The 25554-nt window shown below is 30.4% G+C and overlaps 1 protein-coding gene across 1 annotated transcript in view; it reads left to right on the top strand.

The window, feature by feature from the left end:
* LOC129969492 (aspartate aminotransferase, cytoplasmic-like) overlaps window positions 1-7334 on the top strand; it is a 31558-nt gene extending 24224 nt beyond the window's left edge. Inside the window, exons 6-9 of the mRNA XM_056084092.1 lie at window positions 1248-1398; window positions 3108-3273; window positions 4798-4940; window positions 6842-7334. Coding sequence (XP_055940067.1) covers window positions 1248-1398; window positions 3108-3273; window positions 4798-4940; window positions 6842-6993 — 612 coding nt within the window. The 3' untranslated portion in view covers window positions 6994-7334. The remainder of the gene's footprint in view (window positions 1-1247; window positions 1399-3107; window positions 3274-4797; window positions 4941-6841) is intronic.
* Window positions 7335-25554: the final 18220 nt, after the last annotated feature.

The raw sequence follows: 25554 nt of genomic DNA on the forward strand, positions 1-25554 counted from the left end.
AAATCAATTAATTACAATTAAATTTTTACAATACAACTAAACAATTTAATGAATAAATATTTGCTGTCTAAAATTTTAGCAGTAATTATAAGTTTGAATAAAAATTTGAACATGGTAGTATTATTATTAACTTTTCTTAGCATTTATTATTATCGAATGTTTTCATCTCAACAGACAACCATTTGAAATCTCAAATGTCCTTTAAATGAGGGGATTTTGAAGAAGAGAAAAGATTCCCACCTTTTCAAATCACTGAAGGGAAATATCTTTTATCTTAGTCATTTACAGATTGCAATTCTTATTCTGAATCTTTAGCAATTGACTTAAAAATCATACACCTAATATAAAGGGATTCATTCGGGTAAAATCCTAGATGGGCGCACCTCTTGGCGACTTATTTGAAATCCCGCCAAGTTGACTACTAATTGAATATTTGTTATTATTATTATTTTTCAATTAAAAAACGATACTTGAAGGCCAGAAATAATAAATAAAATAAAATAAATAAAATAAAAAATAAATATAATAAATAAATAAATAAATAATAAAATAATAAACATATAAATAAATACATATAATAAAAAATAAAGAAAAAATCCATCTACACATTTACGACGTTATCGCCACTCGTTTGGCGAGAATTCAAAAAGACGCCAAGAGGTGGGCTGTGCTAGGATCCACCCATTCATTTATGCAGTAGACATCATTTTAAAATATTTTCCAATCTCGATGACATCCAAAATAGATATTCATTCTTCTAGTATTAACATATACCTTTAAAGAATGAAAAATAATTATAAATTAAAATCATTTTAGATCATCCAATCCATTACCGATTTTTACGGAAATCAGTGCAGCGAGCTTAGCAATGATGTTTTAAAATCAGAAACGGAACATGGGATAAGTCTGTATTTGAAAGGGAACTTCCATTTGTTTTTGCTATCTTTTGGAATATTATCTTATATTTTATGTAAAATGTATATAATACAACAAAATCAATGATTAATATTTAAAATCCTAATTATTAGATTTTAAAATCCATGAATAAATAGAATTAATCACTTACATAGGATGATACAAAAGCAACAAAGTATTAAAATTATCTAGAAATCGATCCATTTTTACATTTAAAAGAATACTACCAATGTGTTATTGCTTACAATCTTGAGAACAAGCACATTTGATGATCATTAACATTTATTCACTTTTCTCCTATCCAATGTTTCAACTTTCATATTTTCTTGCAGGAAAGACGTCTTTTCCCGTTCTTCGACTGCGCTTACCAGGGCATCGCTTCTGGCGATCTGGAGAAAGACGCCTGGCCAGTCCGCTACTTCGCTTCCAGAGGTTTCGAACTGCTGTGTGCCCAGTCCTTCTCCAAAAACATGGGACTCTACAGTGAGCAAATAACATGAAATATCTCTATAATTGAAAGATAATAATAATCATTTTTATGAAACTTTCAATTAAAAATAAGCATTAATTACAGAGCAATAATAATAGTCGTTATAACGAAATAAGGGACGCAAAAATGATATACATGCATGAGACATACATTGCATGTGCCGGTTTAATAACCCATTTTGCATCTTACTAAAGGGAAAATGTCAGGATGTCGTACTGAAATGTAAGCTGACATGTAATTTCTTGTAACAGTGCTCTCTCTTTTTTGTGTTCCACTGAAGAACCGTCGTGTAAGCGGGTCTGGTGTACGATTTAACTGTTGGGACCAAACGTCCTCCTGCTGGTGTAATGTGGAAGTTTAGTGAGAAGTTGCCAGTTCAGGTGTCGTCCTCGTCATCTGTCCGCGGTTCAAAATGGTAAGGTGTCCCAAAATAGCCCTAAGGTTGCTTTAAAGATGGGACGTTAATATAACTAAACTAAAATTAACCGAATGCAACGAATGAATTTTCCTCAGTCCGGTTATGCATCGAATGTGTCTGTTTTCGTTCATTAAGAATATATATATATATATATATATATATATATTAAATTCCTACTATTTTTGATCTATTGTTCTACTATTTCTATAAAACGCAATATTAATATAACTGAACTGAACTGATTTCTCTTTTTTGTGACAGTACTTCTATGAGGCAATGCCCTCTCTTTCTTTAGACAGTACTCTCATTTGCATTCATTTCATTATATAAGCGTTTTGAAAGGAAGTGGTTTTGTTTTCTGTAATTATAAAGACACATGAAGTCAATCAGTTATATAGACATTTTGCGAAGGTGATTCCCTATTTATTCCTTAGATTCGTGTATTGGAAAAATATATTTATACTATTAATTTGCCCTTTAAGCGTCAAATATGTGCATCGGATATTTGTGGATTAAAGAATTGAATTCATATTTAAATTTAAATTAAATCACTTTTATAAAGAAATTTCAGTTCAATTATTATATAAGAACTAAAATTAATCTGCCGGCGTCCTGACATAGGGGTAGCGCGTCTTCCCCGTGATCTGGGCGTCCTGGGTTCGAGTCCCGGTTCGGGAAGGGTTGTTCTTCATCTGTTCTATCTGTGAGATGTGTGAATGTGCCTCCCTGTAAAGAGGGGTTGTGCAAGCGAATGTGATGCGTGAATAGCTAAGTCGTACTCTTGGCCCCAGTTGGCTCTACTGAAAAACAAGAAGCGTATCTGTAATGATATGACAAATTTCCCAAAACAGAAGATGTCATCTAGATAGTGTAGGAAATAAGCAATTAAATTTAGAAAATGATGATTCGTATATATATGGTTAACTAAAATCCTACAGAAATGGAAAATTAAGGGCATTATCATTAATAAAAAAACCCAAGAGAAAATCATCAGTTTCACACTATGTTTTCATACATTAACTGTTCTTTATTAAATTTGATAAAACAAGTTATCTAGTATCATGATTGATAGCTCTCTTTATGGTGTTGATTTGCCAATTTTCGAACGTGAAATAACTACTAAATGAAATATTCTTTCTATGAATCACTAATCATTCCATTATTATCATCTGTTATTATTAGTCACGAAGTTCAGTTGATTTTGGCTAGCAAATCCTAGCACAAACGCATTCTCTCACATTCTTCTTTTTTTGCATTTTTTCTAAGACAAGTGGATCTTTTCAGGCGAACGTGTGGGCAACTTGACGCTAGTCTTCAAAGACCCTGAAGTCATTCCGAACGTCCGCTCTCACATCACCATGATGATCCGAGGCAACTACTGCAATCCACCCCGCCACGGAGCCGGCATTGCCACCAGGATTCTCAATGACAACAGACTCATCGATGACTGGTCAGTATGCTTGTGCAAGTGACCATTAGAATTGACGATTGTAAAATTGTTGACTTAAATATTATTCTAACGCAAAATTTGAAATTTGCACATGCAAACCCCAGATTATCAAGAATCAATGTTAGTTTAGTTAGATGGATATTTTATTGTTGCTATAAGACATGTGTGTTTGGAATGTTGGGGAAATTTTGGTGGGCACTTCTTGTAAGTATGAAATCAGAAGTTTGAAAAAAACCATTGATCTGATAATTAACAATGAACCACTTGAAAACAAAATCTATGATTGAATAGTGATACCAAGAGAATGAAATTTCTCTTTAAGACGATAAACGATATTTCGTCTACCAACTGGTGTAAAAACTAATTAAAAGTTTCTTATTTAAGATTTGATTCTGAAGGTTATCAAACACATTTCCAGCAGTTACAACTTTCTTATCGTATTTTATAACATGTTATTTTATAAAACTCTGTTGTCTCTGTTATTAACTTTCTTTATTAGTATATTTTTCATTAAAATGGCAAATGAAATAAATTATTAATAAAGCCGAAGTATTTATTTTAATGATGTTGCAATTCTTATTTGCTGCCCAATTATACTTCTGGACCCCATCAGTCATCTATGGCCATCGGTACTCTGATTATTAAATCTTTGCTCTATTCTCAGTTCGATTTTACGTAGAAGGCATTTGTCATCTATCTATGACCGTCAATATTACGGTCGTTAAATCTTTGCTCGATTCTTAGTTCGATTTTTATAGACGCCATCTGTTATCTATGACCTATGGTTAAATCTCTGTTCAATTCTCGGTCTCTTTTTTTTCCTTTCGTAGACGTTATCTGTCATCTATGGCCCTTGGTACTCTGATGATTAAATTTCTGTTCGATTCTCCGTTCGATTTTTGTAGACACCATATGCTATCTATGGCCATAGGTATAAGTATTTGCTGGATTCTCTATTCGAAACGATGCTGCCAAAGATCACCATTTATTTGAGCTTGATGCACTAGTAAACAGATCTTAAATTTCTAGGTGTCGCGCTCTTCATCTCACCCCAGTTCCAGATTATGAGGCTCATTTCAAAAAATCCTGTAAATGATTCAAAATTGGATTTTAATATGTTCAAACTGAGCCATTCTAGACATCTACCACCACCCCTCCCAAATGGAATCATTTTACAACATGATAAAAAAAAAAACAGCAAACGGGAAATTTCACATTATTAATGAACACAAATTTCTGCATAAAAATTTATCTTTAATAATAAAAAAAAGAAAACAAAAGTTTGTATTCATTTGATCAGTGAATTAAAAAAAGCATATATTTTAATATTTAGGAATATCATTTAGCTTTTAAAAAACGAATCAATATTTATTTAGTACTGAATTATTTTCGCTTATTTCTGTAAAATCATTAGATATTTGAATCGATTTCATTATTTTAAGATAAGATTTTTAATCCTCCATATTGTGCAATTTTGTGCATGAGTTTTTCCGAAATAATAAATGTTTTTCTTTACTGTCATAGGAAGAAACAACTGAAAACCATTTCTATTCGAATCAAGAGGATGCGTTGGGCTTTGAGAACCAAACTTCAAGAGTTGGGAACACCCGGAGATTGGGATCACATCACTAGACAGATTGGAATGTTCTGTTATTCAGGACTCACAGGTAACAAAAGAAAATGATTATTGAATAAATCATTCGCTATAACATCGGGGATACTTTCCACAAAGCAAAGGTAGATTAGTTATTGTTTAAAATCTAAAACACAAATAAAATTTGTAGTTCATATCTTTTTTTAATTTGAAAATATTTAATAATTTCTGTGAAATGTTTGACAAAATTCTTTTTTGTTTGATATTTGATAGACTTTTATAGCCAGAACACTTCTACTCAAATTGAGTGTAAAAAATGATATAGAACAAGAGCATTTTGTACCAGTACAGTGACAAAGTCATGAAATCAACAAAGTTCTCTTGACATCAGGCTTCTACACAGTTACGGTTGTCGTGTCCAAATATTCGTAACGAATATAAATTCGATTTATTTTGCTTTATCAGTTTAAATTTTGTTACGCTTACCAGACTGTTATATTATGTCGTTTTGTTACTTATTACCTTAAAAAAGTGACCCAATTTTACATTCATAACTCATTGATTAATATTTTGATAAGTGAAAGTTTTATTTCTTTCAAATGTTATTCAAATATCAGTTAAACAATTGGGTTATGAAAATGATCACAAAACAGGACATAGCCAGATATTTTATAAACTACACTTCCTAAGAAACAATATGACAGATAGAAGTGAGATACATACACAAATTTTGAAAGTCATATTGCACTTTTATTCTGTATAATCCTGATAAGATAATAAAATCATAAAATCATCATCTAAAAATGTCATATTGTCTTGATTATCATTATTTAATACATACATAAGCAATATTGCTTCTTATTTTGTTAGACAAGCGATCTATGCATAATTCTACACAACCGATCTTGCGACCCATTTTCTTCATAAGTAATTTGACTTCCAAATGCTTAAATACAACATTTCTGATATCCATTACAATTACAGTCCGTGACATTTCCCTGTTTAATGACAGATGTCTCATTTCAAGTTAGCCACACTTTGAATTATCACAACTTTGGCCAGATTTTTGTTACATTAAACAACAATAAAAGTAATCTTAATATTAAATTTTATAAAAAATATGGGGATTTAAAATGCATCCACAAGATCAGGTTTCTTGACAGGACTATGGGTATCCAGCCTTCTAACAAATTCTATTTACTGAATGGTAGAATACGTCATTCAAAGCAACTCTGATAAAACTGGAATCTTTTATTAATTCCACGGCTTTTAAACATTTCTCTGTTTGATAAAAACCAATAATAGCAAAGCATGATCCACATGAGCGAGAAGACAGAAAAATGAATTTTAATTTTCATGCCAATGTGAAGGGATGCAGTTTCTCGTGAAATTCAAATAACTATATAATTTCGAGGGTACTTGTCGGTTATAACGGCGTCCGAAAAGCGCCAATAAAAAATTTCGCCAATTTGGAGATTTCAATCGTCAAACTATATAGCATGCGATTCGCGACTTCAATACATTTTCATAATTTGGTGAAATTTTTCTTGACGCTTTTTGGTCACTGTTATAACCGAATTGTACCATTTCGAGAATTCATTTTTTTAAAGATACAACATAATAGTTTATTGGAGAAGGTTACCAAATTTGGACAATCTTAACATCAGTTTTAATGTACATTGATTGAGAATTAATAAATAAAAAATGATTTCGTGATAGTTAATTTATCTTCAAAGTGATACAATTAGCGTTGTAAAACAAGTTCAAATAGAAAAAAACATAACTATATTGTGTTAAATAGCATAAGCATAACTATGTCGTGTAAAATTATACCTTTCTTAATGAGTATACTTGAAAGATTTGGGGTAACCATTTACATTGGTTTCTATTTTTTTACATTAATATGATTTGATCATCACACTGCCAATTCATTAAATGTTAATCTGATGTTTTATTTTTATTTTGTACAAACAGAACAGCAAGTGAAATATTTAATCCAGGAATATCATATTTACCTGCCAACTGCTGGCCGAATCAACATTTGCGGCCTCAACGACAAAAACGTGGAATACGTTGCCAAAGCCATCAATGATGCTGTACTGCTTTTCCCTGCAAAGGATATATAAGAACCAATGAAATAACGAAGTTCTGGAATGATATTGACCAATCGTATGTTTCCACCCGGAGTGTTAAAGCCATTCCATTGAGGTCTGGATGATAAGTGTTGTAAATTCTAAGCATTCTCATTTACTGTGTTTTATTTTATTACTGCATATACCGAGCTGTGATGTCGAAGACGTTATTTTTATTATATGTGAGCCTTCGCGAAAGGAAGGTTGTTACAAGATCTGCACGTCTCGTGACTCACTGTCTGTCATTTGGATTATACGTAAGGTTAACACATTGCTATTGCAATGCAGATATTATTATTTTATATATTTTTTAATAAAGATATATAAAAAGTAAATTGTTGTTGGTCATTTATTTGCCTTTTTTTCTCTTTTTAAATTGTGTGGAGTATAAAGCTTATCTGAAGTATATTGATAAAATTATAGATAAACCTCATTAAAGCGTACTTTCTGATTGGTATCAATTAATTATTTTCAAGGTTAAAAATTCTAATAAAAACATAGGCATGTGGTAGTGTATCACCCAAAATTCAAAATCAAAAGCCCTAAAAGTAGAAATAAAATTTTTAATATAAGCATATTCACTTGCTTTGGAATGAGCAAACCATTCATCAAAATCATGATATCTATTGGACAGAAGCATAAAATCTTGAATGTGGCCTTAGATCAAAAATCAAGCCTCTTTACCAAGAAAAAAATAAAGTTCAAGCCCTAGAGATAGAAAGCTAATTATTTTTTTGAACATCATATTTTGGTGATGTATGTCTTGCTATTTTTTGAATGCACACCTTTTTTGCGCTATTTTATAATCAACATTTCCGACCTACAAAGAATATCAATATTATACCAACAATAGTAAGTGCATAATAATAAACAAAACATGCAATATCACAAATGGAATCTTTTCCAGAATTCTAATAAATTTTATAGTTAGTTTCAGTTTTGCTCATAGTCAATGTATAGTTAACGATAATAAAACTTTTCTATTGGTGGATATGCTTTAAGTAGTAAAAAGTTTTAGAAGGAAACTTGGGAAATAGAGTGGAATAGATTTTTGTTTTTGTTTTTAAAGAATTTTATTAAAGAAAACTTCTGTACAAATGGGAATTACTATCATTAATCAATTGGTGTCGTCTTAAATGCGTCCGGAATATTTTTTTCTCCGTTTCTCAAGTTGGTTAAACTTCTGTAGCTTCACTGGTAACATGAGAGATGTTAATTATATCTTTATCTGTCATTTTTTCTCTTTTGCATTTCTCTTCAAAATTATCTGACTCAGTTATTATATAATATAAACTTATTAGGACAAAATTTAAAAAAAAGCAATATTTTACAAAAATTATACCTTTATATCTTTTTGTGACATTCTTTAGACCAATTAATGCTTGTATTAGTTTGAAACATGTTCTTCCTCAACAATAATTATCTACTGAATTCTTGATATCGACTCCACGAATTTAGTGCACTCATCTTTTAACACCTTACCATGGAACCAAAGCTTCATAGCTCTTTATTTGTACACAGGGCCCTCCATTGGGGATGCAGAGGGTGTTACTCAGCGGGGTCCCACGAGTTGAAGGGGGGGGGGGGGCAAATCACCAAAAGATAAATTTTCTCTTTTCTTGCACCCACATGCTTAGTTTCCTGATGAACTAATGCAAATTTCAGTCAGGTAGAGGGAATAAATGGACAAAAGATAATGCTATTTCTAGGGAGTGCCACAAGAACATAACCACCTCACTCCCACCCCTACGATCTTCAAAGATAGTGAGTCGTTCCGATAAGAATTGGCAAATTTCTATGATGCTTCTAATCAAATGCTTGGGGATCGTACCACTATCTCATCGTTGGTGTACAGAAAATGTCTGAGAGGCGCATATCAGAAAAAAAAGGAAGGCACGTAGGGAAATAAGTTCTCTCTGACTTGACAATAATTTATTAAAAGTTTTAATTATGATGCTGTACCCTACAGGTATTTCAAAAATTACATGTCCCATCATATGAGCGTCGACAAACCTGAAAGAAGCGTATTTAAATAAATATATTTTTAATGCTTATTTTTAGTTCTTTTATTTTTATCTTTAAAAAAATATTTTATAGCTCCAAAAGATTTTTTTGGACCCAGACCTCTTTATAAAGATGGCCGATATTGCTTAAATCAAAATAAATCCTTTAAGGACCGCTTTTCCCACTTTTACTTAAATAAAGTAAGAATTAGTACATCCGAAAATTACGGAAATTATGAACTTGTTATTTCCACATATAATGTTAATAAAAGTTTAATTATATCGATTTCCAGATAATACAAATGCAATAAAAAACAAATATCAAGGTGATTTTAAAAAAGCATGACAATATTATCCCTCCTAAATTAAAATTTTTCGCAGAAACATTTTATTACCTTTAATGTTTTTCATTTATATTTATTATCACATTTTTCTTATCTGTAATATTAAATGAAGTTTCGTACATAATTCATGTTCTATTATCTGCTATCATCCACCGATGGATATATGATCAACCAAATTAAGCACAGGGGATATTTTATTCAAAATCAGAACAAATAATAAGAAAGAAAGAGACGTCTCCCGTTAGATTTCTATAACTATATAATTTACGTGATTTTATGATTTCATTCATGATGAATGTTAATTTATATCTTTTTTATGGAAATGATCTAGAATACGCCACTGTAACAACAAATTATAAAAAAAAAAATTTCAGTTGTTGCGTCAGCACAGACGATTTAACATTATGCTAAGAAAATATGACATACTTTTCTCGCTTAATCTTAAAACACATGTTCCTGGTTATATTCTATAAAAAATAACGAAAATACAAAAAAAGATGTGGCGCCATTGAGATGCATACGTATCAAGTTTTAACGGAACATAGAAAAATCACGCTTTTGTTTGTTGGTTTGAAAACTCATCGGTATACGTCTATGACAGAAGACATTTGTTGTCTGGAAATATTAATTTTTTTAATAGGATAGGATAAATTGATTCTGAACCAGAAATCGATGAAGTGATTTTAAAGAGGTAAGATTCTTGAGATACTAATTTTGAATTATCATTAAGTAACATTGTCTGAATTGAAGGAGGAGAAATTTTTAATATAAATCAATTATCCGAAATTTTGTAATTGGTTACTTTATCGGTTTCTTTAGTTTGCTCAAATTCAGATTTGATATCTCATTATTTCAAGATTGTAGATTCTAGTATCTTATGGTACACCAGTAAATAACAAAAGGATCGAACAACAGAATAACCAATTGTATATTATTTTATGGTGTCAAATAAATAATTTTATAAAAAATAGAAATTCTAAAAATTTTGGAATATTAGAATTGCGTTCTGTGTGCGTTTATACTGAATTATTAAAGCTCTTCTTAAATAATTATAAAAATAATAGCATATTTATTATATACAGGACAATTAATTATTCATATAATTGATTTTATACGTTATTTTCTACTTGGTAGATCTTCTTAAATAAAAATGTTAAAAGTTAAATTTGTTTGAAGTTTTATTAGTTAGTTATAAATTATCGTGAAAATAAAATGCTTTTATTTACAAAAAAAAAGAATAACTAATAATTCTGGATCGTTTTTCAAGAATTTTATTACTCTAGATACTTTTTCCATGATTTTTCTATATAAATTCCATTTTATATTATAAACTGATCACATACAGTGGCTCCCAAAAGTGTTCGTACACTAAAGAAATTTGCAGAAATTGTGTTCTATACTTCTTAATAAAGCATTTTATTAATTGGTTTTTTTAATGGCATCTTTAAATAGTTCTTAATAAAACTGAACAAATATTTTTATAAAAAATCAAGTAGTATTGTTCTAAAAAATAAATAAATAAAAAATGTCACAAAATTAGAACACAAAAGTCGTCGTACATCCAAACATTATTTATTTAAATTCATCATAAAAATATCTTTTGAGGCTTATTTTTCTTCTAATTGAAAAATACACTAAAATCGTTTGATTTCAGTATTTAATATCACAATTATTTATTCTATTTACTTTATTCTTAGATATGATGCGCATTCGTAAAGAAACGAGTTTAGACGTACGAAAGTAAATTATATTTCATTTTAAAGCAGGAAAATCAATTAGAGGAATTGCAACTATAACTAATCTACCTCATTCAACGGTGCAAAGCATAATAAAACGTTACAGAGAGGGAAAAAGGATTGCAAACAAGCCTCGTAATGGTCGCCCTCAAATTCTGTCAGCTAGAAGTCACAGAAATATTGTGAGTAAATTTCTAAAAAATCCACGTCTGAGTGCAATAAAGTTTACTTCACAATATAATGAATCAAATGGAACTTCTATTTCCTGTGAAACTATTCGTAGAATTCTTCGGAATGCTGGTATACATGGCCGCTCTGCACGAAGAAAATTCTTTGTAAGTCAGAAGAACAGAATTGCTAGGCTTAAATTTGCCAAATCTATGATAAAGCAACCAGAGAGCTATTGGAATCGTCTTATTTGCAGATGAAAGTAAGTTTAACATCTTTGGGTCGGATGGGAGAATCATTGTATGGAGAAAAAAAAAAAAAAACGAAGAACTTAATCCCAAGAATTTAGTTGGAACAGTAAAACATGGCGGTGTAGGTGTTATGGTTTGGGCGTGTATGTCAGCGGCCGGAGTAGGCAATTTAGTATTCATTGATGGTATAATGGATCGTAGAGTTTATATAAATATTCTCAATAATAATTTTAAAATGTCAGCACAAAAATTGGGCATTTTAAACAACTTTGTGTATTACCAGGGCAACGATCCTAAGCACACGACCATGAATGTTCGTCTTTTTTGCCTCTATCATTGCCCTCAAACCCTTAAAACACCAGCTCAATCACCGGATTTAAACCCTATAGAACATATTTGGAAAGAATTAGAGGTCCGAATAAAAAGTCACGACATTAAATCGAAAATTCAACTGAAAGCAGTAATGATCGAAGAATGGAACAAGATCGGTGCAGAAGTAACCGACCGTTTAGTTAAATCTATGCCCAAACGTTTAAAAGCTGTTATAAAGAATAAAGAATATCCTAATAAATACTAAACATTTATAAAAATTTAGAAAATATCATATTTAGTGATGTTTTTTTAAAGTGTATGATCACTTTTGTGTCCTATTTTTGTGCAATTTTATTTACTGTCATTTTTAAAAAAATAATTTGCATCTTAATTAAAATTTATTTTTCACTGCTTTATTAAGAACTGTAAAAATATGATATGAAAAAATTTTCATGTAAAAATAAGAATATATAATGAGGTTTTTAATTGATTCTTGTTGGTGTACGAACACTTTTGGGAGCCACTGTATTAAGAAAGGAGTCACATAAAATAAATAAACAAATAGACTAACTCCCACTCTGCTGCCATCTTTTGTATTTTATTGTCACTGTTCGTGGGTAATCAAATAAAGGGGACCTGATCTGTCTTTTTTCTATTTATTATACCTAAAGCAGCTACTGACGAAGACATCTGAAGCACATTAACAGAACATCACAAAAGCACGCGCACACACAGCAACAGGAGACACATCCGTTACATCTCTAATAGGCATTACAAAATTCTGAATCATAAAGTAATAAAAAAGAAGCGTATCAAAGTTCAACAGAAACTGCGCATGCGCCGGTTTCCTGATGACTACAGTTGGAATAGGGGAAAGGCGTCTCTAAGGCGGAACATCCCGGACCGCGTTGGACAGTTGTCCAACACCTTCTTCGAAAGGGAGTGGGCAGAGTCTGTTGATACTTCGCCGAAAAATTCCTTTAGGGGTTCTGATGTCTGCGACACGGACTAGTCCATCTGTTCCAGGATATGTCCTTCCAATTCGGGCCAAGTTCCATTCCATGGGGCTCTTGCTATTATCCTTCAGGAGTACCAGCTGTCCGGGTTTGATGTTCAGTTCAGGTAGTTTCCATTTAGCTCGAGACTGCAAGGAGTTGAGATATTCTTGGCTCCATCTTTTCCAAAATTTGGATCTAAGAGACTGGATGAGAGACCATCTAGAAGATAAAGAAATGTTAGTCAAGGAATCACTGGGTTCTGGTATTGACAACAGTGGTGCTCCCACCAAAAAATGGCCAGGTGTCAAAGGTTGAAGATCAGCTGGATCGGCAGAAAGAGGACACAGTGGTCTTGAATTCAAAACTGCTTCAATCTGTGTCACCAGCGTAGTAAGCTCTTCAAAAGTCAACACTGTTGATTTAGTCACCTTCAACAAGATCCGTTTCATAGCTCCAATATTTGCCTCCCATAATCCACCGAAGTGAGGAGATGCTGGAGGTATGAAGTTCCACACTATACCTTCCTTGGCACAAAATCTTTGCACGGAATCCGATTTGCATGCTTTTAGCAGAGAATCCAAAATATTTTTTGCGCCCTTAAAATTAGTGGCATTATCACTCCATATGATTGAGGGTTTTGACCGCCTAGCTATGAATCTCCTAAGACAAGCTAAAAAACTCTCAGTAGTTAAATCAGACACTACTTCAAAATGAGTAGCTCTTGTACTAAAACATATGAAAATTGCAATGTATGATTTTAAAGTCACCCTAGATCTTTTTAGATTAGGTTTAGTAATTATGGGACCAGCGAAATCGAGTCCCACCTTTTCAAATGGTCGAGATGGGATAACTCGATCTCTTGGTAAATCGCCCATCATCTGTTGAATAGTTTTATTTTTTACTCTAAAACAGGTTAAGCATCTTTTGATTACACTTTTTACTTTGGCTTGACCAGCTGGTATCCAGTATTGCTGTCTAATTAAATACAGAGTAGTTTGAACACCGGAGTGGAGTGCTTTTTTATGAAAGTATTCTATAAGTGTATCTGTGAAATGGTGTTTCTTTGGTAAGAGTAGAGGAAATTTTTGTGAATCTGGAAGATCAGAAAATTTTAATCTTCCGCCTACTCTTAAAAGTTCATCATTATCTAAGAATACATTTAAGTTCAGAAGGGGATTATTCTTTGGAAGAACTTTATTCCTTTTTAGACAATTTATTTCAAATTCAAACTCTCTCATTTGTATAATTTTTATTAAAGAATTTGTAGCATTTTGTAATTCTTTTACATTTAAATGATCTTTCTTTCTGTTTTGCAGAGCTGATTTACAATTATGTAAGAATCTTAAACACCATGCAGTTACTCTTATTAATTTGCTGAAAGAAGAATATCTTTTAATCAAATCATCATTTAATGGATTTACTTTTGCTATTGTAGAACTTATTAGAACATTCTTTTTCAATTCTAAATTGTCTGCGTCTTCTTTGATATTTGTCTCATTATTTATTTTAGCTAATTTAGGCCATTTACATTCATTTTTTAACAACCAATTTGGCCCATGCCACCAGAAGTTAGAGTTTCTCAGTTCATGTACCGTTAACCCTCTTGATATTAGATCAGCCGGATTATCAGTTCCAGGAGTGTGATTCCATTCAGTGGGATTGGTTATATTTTGGATTTCTTTAATTCTGTTTTTTACGAACACTTTAAATCTTTCAGGGTCACCCTTCATCCAATAGTAAACAATTGAAGAGTCAGTCCAGAAGAATCGTGTAACAGGAAAGTTAATGCACTTAACTATTTTACAGCCTAGTCTTGCTGCTAAAAGAGCACCCATTAGTTCTAATCTTGGAATCGAAAGTGTCTTTAGAGGGGCTACTCTACTTTTTGAAGCGACCAAATTTGATTTGATTTCCCCGTTTTTCAATAAGACTCTAATGTACGCTACAGTTCCATATGCCCTCTTAGAGGCGTCGGAGAAACAATGTAGTTGAGCTTCAACTATTTCAGTGGTTTTCGCTTCGGCGAAAAAATATCTAGGTATTTTAATAAGATGCAAATTTTTTATTTCTTCGCACCATTCATTTATTTTAGTGGTCAGTGTTTTCGGGAGAGGGTCATCCCAGTCTAATCCCAAGCACCAAATATCCTGTATTAGACATTTTATCTTGATGGTAAAAGGTCCTAAAAACCCCACTGGATCAAAAATGCGTCCAGCTACTTGAAGAACATATCGTTTGGAATTTATCTTTTTAGACAGGAATTTCTCTAAGCTTCGAGTGTCAAACTGGAATACATCTAAATCGGAATCCCAGGCCAATCCTAGCACTTTACAAGGTGTTAAAGCAGAGTTATCATTAATTGAATATTTTTCTTCGTCTATTTCTAAACCTGCCTCTCTCCATTTATCACGAAGCTCAACTGAGTTAGTTTTCCATTTCCTTAATTCCATGCTCGCTTCTTTAAAGATGTTATAACATTCTAGGCTTATTTTAAAAGCTGAATCAAAGTCTCTTTGGCTATAGATTAAATCGTCGACATACAATGATTTTTCTAGCATTTGACAAGTATTAGAAAATTGTTCTACATACCTCTTTAGATGGTGTCGGATTGTAGCTGCAAGGAGGAAGGGGCTTGATTTGACACCGAAAAGAACTCGAGTCATCTTGAAAATTTCCTCTTCTTCCTTTTCCGGATCTTCCGTCCAGAAGAAACTAGTATAATTCTGATCTTCTTCGGCAATCTGTATTTGCAGAAAGGCCTTCTTTATGTCGGCAGTTATGGCAACAGCCTGTTCTCTAAAACCTATTAAAATCTCAAAAAGATCTGGAATGAGATTGATACCAGTATGTAAACAATCATTTAACGACAACTGTCCTTTCGCATGAGAACTCGCGTCAAATACCACTCTCAAACGAGTGGTAGTTTTATCTTCCCTTATTACCGCCCTGTGAGGCAAATAAAATGAAGGTTTTTCTTCTTCACATGTTATAACTTTCTTAATGATACCTTCTTTTAAATGATCTTCAATAACAGCTTTATAATCTAAAAACAACGAATTATCTTTAATAAATTTTGATTTTAAATGCGAAAACCTCCTTTTAGACACTTCAAAGTTATTAGCTAAATATTCTTTCATATTTGTTTTCCAAGGAAACTTTACAGTATATCTTTTATTTTGATAAACAATATTTTCTTCAAATTGTTTCATAATTTCTTTATCTACAGTATGTTTTTCGAAATCATCCTCTTCAACCCCTTCTACCCCTAAATTCTCAAGATCCCAAAATTGTTTAAGTTGGTCCGAAATATCCTTTTCATCTACTACAATCTTCATGGTCATTAAATCATTTGATAAACCTACGTGACCTTGCAAGCACCAACCAAAAATTGTTTCAGTCGCTACCAGTTTGTTATTTAATTTTTTTATTCTGCCTGAAACGATTTCATAATAATAATCTACACCAATTAATATTGAGATATTCTTGCCTCTATTATCAATAATATCAGCTAGCTGTAAATGCTTCAATTTATTGTACGTTTTAGTAATATTGTTGTTAGGTGCAGGAAGAGTAGTGGCTGAAATGTTTTCTGTAACCAAAGCTTCTACTTCAATACGTAAAGAGGGATCCTCACGGTTTTTTAATTCTACTCTCACTATATTGTAAGAATGTTCCTTTGCTTGTTTAGCGCCAAAAGAGTATACCGATAAAGATTCTTTTCTTATTACTTTTAACTTTAATTTTTCTGAAACTTCACGTGTTATAAATGTTCTCATACTTCCATTATCTAACATTAGTCGTACTGTTTCAAATTCGTTTGTTTCATCATTGCGTACTAGGGCTGCACATGTTTGAAGAAATATATTACCGCGAAAGAAGCTTGTTTTGTTTTTATCGTAATGTGAAATTGCGGTAATTACGTTCTTATTATCTTTATTTAAATCGGACATGTTAGATTCTGCTTGAGAGCAAATAGATTTATTATGCTTCTTTCCACATATTTCACATGTCAAATATCTTCTCTGGCGGCATTCATTAACTCGATGTTTTGGCTTCAAGCATAAAAAACATCTGCCATCTTGTTTTAAAACACCTAGTTTCGTTTCTAAGTCGGTTTGAGAACATAACTCCGATCGATGCTCTCCTTTACAATATAAACAATTTTCGTTTAATGCTGACGCGGAAAAACATTGAAGATCTTTCGGTTTTGCGCTTGACCTTGGACTTCGCAATATATCATGCGAGCTAGCTGTGTTTCGACTGAAGTTGTTGAAAGGATTCTGTTTCGCTTTCGGGAGCGAATTTTCTTTGCGTCTATCGCCTTTTGAGGTATGCATAAACGCAGAGGATTCTCTACATTCAATTTCAATTCTTAAAAAATTTAGTAATTCAGTTACATTAAATTCGAACTTCACCGAATTATCAACTTTTTTTCTATTAAATTCAAGGACAAGATCTTCGGGAATCAATTTAATTAAAATGGGATAGAGTAAATGCCCATACATCTCTGAAGTAACTTTTAATGATTCTAAACTTCTTAAGTTTATCTCTACGGTATCATATAACTTCCTAAGACCATAAATATTATTTGAATCAGTTACTGGTACAAGATTTAGTAATTTTGACATGTGTGCGTTAATAACCAGTTCTTCTCTGCCAAATCTTTGTTTCAACAATTTTAAAGCCTGATCATAATTCTCGTCTGAGAGCGCAAAGCCATTAACCGCAATAGCGGCCGCACCCCCTAATAGTGACTTTAAATATGAGAATTTATCTATTTTTGACAGAGATTTGTTATTATCAATAGAATTTTGAAATTGATTCCAAAATTCTAACCAGCAACAGGGGTCTCCATAATATTTTTCAATTGTAAGTTTAGGCAATTTTATGGTCTTAAAATTATATTCGTTTACAGGTACGATGGTTGAACTTTCCTGAGTGTTGTTTATTGCATCTAAATTAGGATTTCCTGTAGCGCCTAATAAAGAAACATTTGATGATATTGATTGGCGCTCTGATTCGTCTTGTAAACATTTTAATTGCGCTGATAACTTGGACAAACAAACTATGATTTTTTCATTGTATTCGAAAGCCGACTCAATTTCGGTTTCGAATTCCTTATCATCTTTGATTAAATTTTGTATAAATTTATCATAGTCTTTTAACTGTGTAGACGATATATTCAAATAATTTAAGGCCTCTTGCAAATCTTTGGTGGTAAGAGAATCTATTTTCTCTTCCAAATCGCTATTAATCTTGTTAATGTACTTTGTAACTGAAGATCTATGCAAACCTCTGGTTTTTCTCAATTTAGAAAGTTCATCCATCGTTCTTATATTTAATATTCAAAAACTCCAAAATTAAAATTGTATTTCTAATACATCAAATTTCAATATCAATTTTAGATTTATTCATACATTATCAATCAATATTTCAATAGTATTCTATCAGTAACCAATATCTTTAAAGCGAATATAGTATTAATATGTAACAAAAATTCAACTTCAAATAAAAATCAAATTTCACTATATTGTTACATTCATTCCTTTTAACTTCGGACATTCCAATCCATGAAATTAAATTATTTTAAATGTCCGAGTTTCTCTTAAATAAAGGAAAATATTCGCTCACCTTTCTGGTTACTGATTCCTTTCGATCTTTATAGCTGCTTTTCCATTAGATCAGGCCCCACGTTGGGCGCCAAAATGTTCGTGGGTAATCAAATAAAGGGGACCTGATCTGTCTTTTTTCTATTTATTATACCTAAAGCAGCTACTGACGAAGACATCTGAAGCACATTAACAGAACATCACAAAAGCACGCGCACACACAGCAACAGGAGACACATCCGTTACATCTCTAATAGGCATTACAAAATTCTGAATCATAAAGTAATAAAAAAGAAGCGTATCAAAGTTCAACAGAAACTGCGCATGCGCCGGTTTCCTGATGACTACAGCTGGAATAGGGGAAAGGCGTCTCTAAGGCGGAACAGTCACTACTTCTTGATAAATATTTAATATTAACATAATTTTGATTAGAATGTAACATTATTTAACAGCTAGCATTATAAGAAACGTACATAAATTTAAGGCATTCGTCTTTTATTAGCCATCTCTCTTTTTTTTTAATTGAGCTGTTAATTTAAAAAAAATTATCTGAAGCTAATTAAAAAAAAAGACCATTTCATCCGGAAGACATCAATTGAATCGTTTTGAATTTATTGTTGTATTAGCTAATGGAATTGGGGATAAAAATAATTTCATGTCCAAAATTTTTAATGCAAAAAATATTTTATATATATTATTACAAAATACTAAAATCCTTTAATCTTCTACGACTTTTCTAGTTTCTCGAATACGAAGTGCACAAAGAGAAAGTATTGTAATCATCAGAAAATTCAAAATTAAGTATCTCCAATTAAGTATTTCTTAAGTATCTGCAATTATAATTCCATGACTTTGATTTCAATTGGTCGGCAAACACACCTATAGTTCTGCTGCTTATGTAATAACCGCATTCCAGCGATTTATCAAACAGGAATTTTTAGCTAATTTTGGCTTTTTCATAATTTTTGTTCGCCAATGGCATTTGGATAATAATACAGAAACATATTTATTAGTGAGTATGCGAGAAAGTTTATGGGAGACCACTTAACTGGTTAAAATTAAAATGGCAATTTAAATACACAGCAGAATTTTTAAAATCCATCGAATATATTTTAGTCCGTAAGTTATTAATATTTTTATAAGATGATTATTTGTTTATTAAGATTGCAAACGACAATTTAGAGGAAAAAAATAAGCTAAATTATTTAAAATATTTGTGTTTTTAGATTCAATGGGAATAGCAGCATTCAACATAAAATTATTTAACAAATCGCAATTTTTAACTCATCGAAAATTAATTATTTAAATAATTACCGAAAAATTTCCTTTAAAGCCCTTTTTACTTTTCATAGTATTGTGAGAAAAATGTGAAGAAAATCTCTGCAATGATTAGAATTTCTATACATAGAAGGGTTTTATGTATTTAATTTCCATGTGTCTAAAATCAACATGCTTAATGATTGAAGAAGATGTTTATGCTATTTTTTTTGTTGTTGTTGTTGTTATTCTATTTCTATTTAAAGTTTTATCTTTTATTCTATTTATTAATAGAATAAGATGAAACCAATTTATTTTATTCAATTAACATTTATTATGTTTTTTTTTTTTGTTTTTTTTTTTGCTATCTCCAGATGCCAAACATTTATTTTTTAATTTTTTATTCATCTATCACTGCCAAAATAATAAATAAATTTTTAGAGTATATTAAGTAAATATAAGGTAGTTGAAAATTCGGTAGTAACCGTAAATTTTTAAAAGAACCCTGCTGATACAAAATGAGTGTATGTATTACATTTTTTAAAAAGATAATTTTTGCATAGATCGATAATGATAAGACATTGTTGCCGATATTAACAGCGATCGGTTTGGCCCAGAAATGAAAAACTTGCGAAAAAACTACCTAATTGGAAGTGTTGGTAGGGAGAAACGTGCAGAAAATATGCTTTGGGTGGCATTACTAGAGCGTACGAAATCGGAGTTGACAGAATTGATTTTTTTCTGCATATATATATATATAAACAGGAAAAAATTTAGTCATTAAAAGAATTTCCACTTCCAGTTTTTGATGACTCTCTCTATGCTTACAATTTATCTGAAATCAGAAAGAAAAAAAAAATTTTTTAATTGCATCTGTTTGTCGACCTGTGAAAGTCATAACTGTAAAATAACAACAGCTAAATAAATGAAATTTGTTATATGAATTTTTAACCAAAATTGTAGATTAGTATAAATATTTCTAAGTCTATACAAAAGCATATCAACACAAAACGTCTATTCAAATGCATATCAGTATGATAATTAAAAAATGTAATGAGGCAAAGATTGATTTTATCATAAAAAATTGTAAATATTCATGAAGATTTGTACCAAATCCACCAAAGAGTTGACTACCTGTTGAGTTGCGTATTCGTGGATATGTGAATACTAAAAGGAAAATTTGAATAAAAGAAATTTTGTATGCAATCTTGTCACCTTAATTTTAAATTTGTAAAAGGTTATTGCTTCAGATGGAAGAGAGGAACACATCGATTTTATCTGAAAGTTGAAGATTGATTTTTTTAAAAATGTTTAGATTTAAAAAAAACAGGAAGAATATTAGGCAAAATTGTTCTTTTAAGACCCGCTTGATCGCTGAGTTCTTTCACCTAAGCTGGCATGAGCCAAGTTATAGTAACAATTGAATTACTGCACAATCATACTAAGAATCATGGAAGCACTGCCGTGCTGCCATCTACTGAAATTAAATGTCTTTATCTTTTCAGCAAAATAAAATAAAATATGATTTTACTTTTCTAGGAATATTTCTGAATTTGAAGGGCATATTACATTTTTTTCTCATCTTTTTAAAACGTCAAGAAAGAAATTTATTCAATTTAAAAGAATAAATATCAACTTTTATGAGGGTATTGAAATTAATTCCCAAAAAATTATTAAGTTTTTAATAAGTATTGATTTTTTATTTTACGTTTTATGAGGCAAAAAATGCATAATTAATTAGAAAATTTTGATTGAGAATTTTTCCAAATTTAATTAGTTGCAAATGTTATTTTCATTAATAAAAGATCTTCTGTTGAAGACGCGAAACTACGACAATAATATATTTACTTTGAGAAAACAGACTTAATAGTAACCTATTGCAAAACAAAACTCGATTAAATTAATGTAAGCTTGTTAGTTTCTTAACATTTTTCTGTAATAAGTAAAATATCAAATATTATTTGTTTAATAAAATGACAGTATGTAAAAAATTAATTTAAAAGAATGACAGCAAATAAATAAATTATTTATTTGTTTAATAAATGACAACAGAAATTGTTGTGATTTTCTTACTTATCTAATTTTAAAATCCCAAAAAACAAGGCTTCATTAATGTGGGTATTCAACGAAACAGTCGAAACAGATTCAATAGCAAATAATGATATTTTATTCTACACGATAGCACGAATACACTGGCAACAAAACACAGTCGAAGCTTGAACAGCACTTACAATAATAGCAGCTCAAAAGCAGCTAATTTGTAGTAAACAATCATGGTAGTACAATAAGCTTAGAGAGAACTCTGAAGGGAGAGAGATTTCATTCTATTATACACACCTCCCGAACATCTGTTACTCATCATTGACTACTCGTTGAACTCACCTCCTTACTACGGACTCAAAACAGACTGACTTTTAACTTTGTGTCTTGACTTTTCATAATTTCCGTGACAATGCAACGAATATTCTATAAAGATTGACTTTACTCACGTCCTAATGGAGCTATTACCAAGATTCATGCTGTTACTGGAATCTTTGATTTTGTCGCCAAATGTTTGCCAAACTTATCGCCAAAACTAAGAAATCATTAATTCTTCAGCCATTCAGCATCCATCAGATCTATTCGTAAAATTGTCTTCCTTACCAGGAGACTTACTTCATGGGAAGTAATATTACAGAAACAGATTGAAATTAGTATAATTCCGAAGATACTCCATTTGCATTTAGTAACTTTAAGGCAGTTCCGCAAGTTCCTGGTGGAATCTTTTCAAATTATGGATCGTTGGACTAGTATTTGATGTATACGTTTTTAAAGAAAATTCTCGCCATTCCAAAATGACAAAAAGTTTTTTATTGTAGTTTTGATTTATAATATTAAATCACTTTTACACTTTTTAAGAGATCAGAGGAATAGAGGTGTAAATCCCAGATAATCACTTGCGTATGTAAAAATATCGAATCAGAAAAGGGTTTCACAAATGCAAATTATTAACTGCAGTTAAAATACTTTAGTGTTACTGAAGTTCATTTAAAATAAATGTCAAATGTACGTTGATCCCTAATGCTATTATGTCTTGGTGCTTTTATTTAATCATTAGCTAGAAAAGAATTGATGAAATATTGTTAGATATATTATATTTAATTTGATTAAAATTCATACTAAACTGTCAAAAAAAGATTTTGTAAAATGCAATGAAAGATTTCAAAGAAAAATTTAAACTCTAATATATGTGATGACTTTATATAAATTTATACAAATATAAAATTTAAATTATGTTAAAAAAATTAATTTTTAACATTATCACCAAAATAATTCCTTTCCATTTTTTCAGAAAAAATATTTGAAGTACTATATCTCAAACGTCGAAATATGTGTTAGAAAAAAAAAAAAGAAAAAAAGCCATGTAAGAATCACATCGCACTGCCCATTCTTACATAGAAATATTACTGATTCACAGCGTCACTTTCTATTTTTTTAAATGCAAAGAACATAAATTAATATAAATAATTCTAATAAAGTCAGTTTCAGAAAGTACATTTATCAGTAAACTGAAAAGCAGATTTTTTTTTAATTTTGATTATTATCACATTTTAGTCTTTAGTTTATTATTCATTTTCATGTATATAACGGAATTCCGAAATTATTTTTTAAACATTGATAAATGGTGCTATTAGTATGGAATCAAAACTCAATTAAATTTATTGATAAATTGAAAATTAAGTGAAAATATATAAAATATAATGCATTTTCCTTCAAGAAAGCAAAAGGGTATGAAATTTTAAAACACTGCTGAATAAGAAAGTGAATGATTAATCTTAAATTAAATCCCGCCTTTACAAACATGAAATTATAACTACTGAAATTAAAGGAGGTGAAAAAAGAACATAAACATCAGGGAATAGGGAATCTTCTATTCGAATATATCATTTTCCAAATAACTGGACATTCTTTTCTAATTACATGGATTAAAATGCAGTTTTTTTAGTATCAATTTTAAATTGCAAATATTTCATTTTCATTTTTCGAATACTTTTGTTGCTATGAATAAATACAATTTCTGTTGCTATTTTGAAATTGGTTAATTTCATTCACTTCCAAATAAATAAGTGTCAATATTGCATATTTATAATGATTTTTTGAAGAGAAATATTTTAGCATAAATCCAAAGCACAAAATGCTTTTGTGATTTTATATTAAATTATCATAAATTATCAGCTTTCCAATTTTTTTTTCTGAAGCATGTAAAATTGCATATTCTGTAACTAAAATATTTTAAATGTTCAAAATTCCAGTTTTTTTTCTATGCAAACTGATTATTATTACATTATAAAATAAAAGGAAAACTTGTAATACAGTAATTAATATCATTACTGTCATTTATTATAATTTCTAATATAAATATCTTGCATCTAGTATATAATGAATGGTCTATGGAATTATTTTCATTCTACTGTATTTTTTCGAAAAAATTAAAAAGATCTTTATGCAACAATTTTTAGCACAAATTTATCAATTTCTAAATTTAAAAAAAAATTCTTTTTTATTCTAAATTTGTTTTTATGCGTATTTTAATATTAATTAAAATTCAGTATTATAATATTTTTCTAAAATTGCACATTTTTACAACTCATCATACACAGATGGCAGCACCAATTAAATTGCCTCCAAAATTCCTGAAATTTTACTATATACTTTACACATAGTTTAAATTAATATTTTAGTACATAGATGGCAGCACGAAATTAATTGTTTCCTTAAGTTGGTTGAAGTTGAGGTTGACAAACTGCATAAACAGAAAGAAAAAAAGAGTATGATCTCCGATTCGCAAGCCGTCATTAAAGAATACCGGTTTTTCCGACAAGTAGTGCTGCATCCTTCTTTTCTTCTGTCTGTGCTGTGTTAAACCACAGCCTGTCTAGCCTATAGTGAACGACCCTATTTTAAACTACTGTTTGAATAAAAAATAAAATGACAGGAAATTCTTTAAATTAATGATATTATATTCAACTTCACCCTTAGTATATGCCTTCTAAATTATAAGCAATAAATAAATTTGCTTTTTACTAATTTATTTTTGATGTTACTTCCTAGCATTTATATAAGGATACGATTGTATTATTATTATTTCAAAAATTTCACCTTGAAGTTTTGATGAATAAGCATGTTTGAGATTCACTATCTCGGAAGTCTGAAAACAAAAAACCACTATTGGAATTTTGCTTGTACGTCTGTCTCTGATAACGGAAACATGATGAATTACAAAAAGTGAAATTTGATATATGTTTTATACTTCAAAATTGTAGATTTCTGTCAATTTTCGATTGAAAAGAGTTTTTAAAAAATACAATTTTTGGAACATTTTATCTGATGGTCTATCTATTCGTTTGAGTTCATGTGAATTAAATAAATAAAAAATACAATGGATTAGATGAAATTTGACATATAATATTATTACAGTAAAGGGTAATATATCTAAGTATACTTATTTATTTTAAGTGGTACTTAAAAAGTGTAATGAACTAAAAATAGAAAATTATAAATGATTTTTGATTTCCAAATTATAATTAACTATCAAATTTTGATCCATGTATCGAAAGGAATAGATAAAAAAATGTACTCTCCATTCTCTTCATTTTTATTCGAAGTTAAACTCAAAATGTCATATTATATAAGTTTGAGAAAAAAAATGATGAAAAAAAAAAAACTTTCCCACTTTATATTCTTTCTCTTTTTTTTTTTTTTTTTTTTTTTCCTTTCTTTCTGATAGCAAAATCTAGATTCTTTCTTAATTGTGTATGCATACTTTGCGACTAAGTCAAGAATCTGCCTGGGAAAAAAAATAACATGAGGAATATGATAAAACCCTTGGAGGAAAAG

The sequence above is a fragment of the Argiope bruennichi genome, chromosome 5 (assembly GCF_947563725.1).
Source record: "Argiope bruennichi chromosome 5, qqArgBrue1.1, whole genome shotgun sequence".
Lineage (NCBI taxonomy): Eukaryota > Metazoa > Arthropoda > Arachnida > Araneae > Araneidae > Argiope > Argiope bruennichi.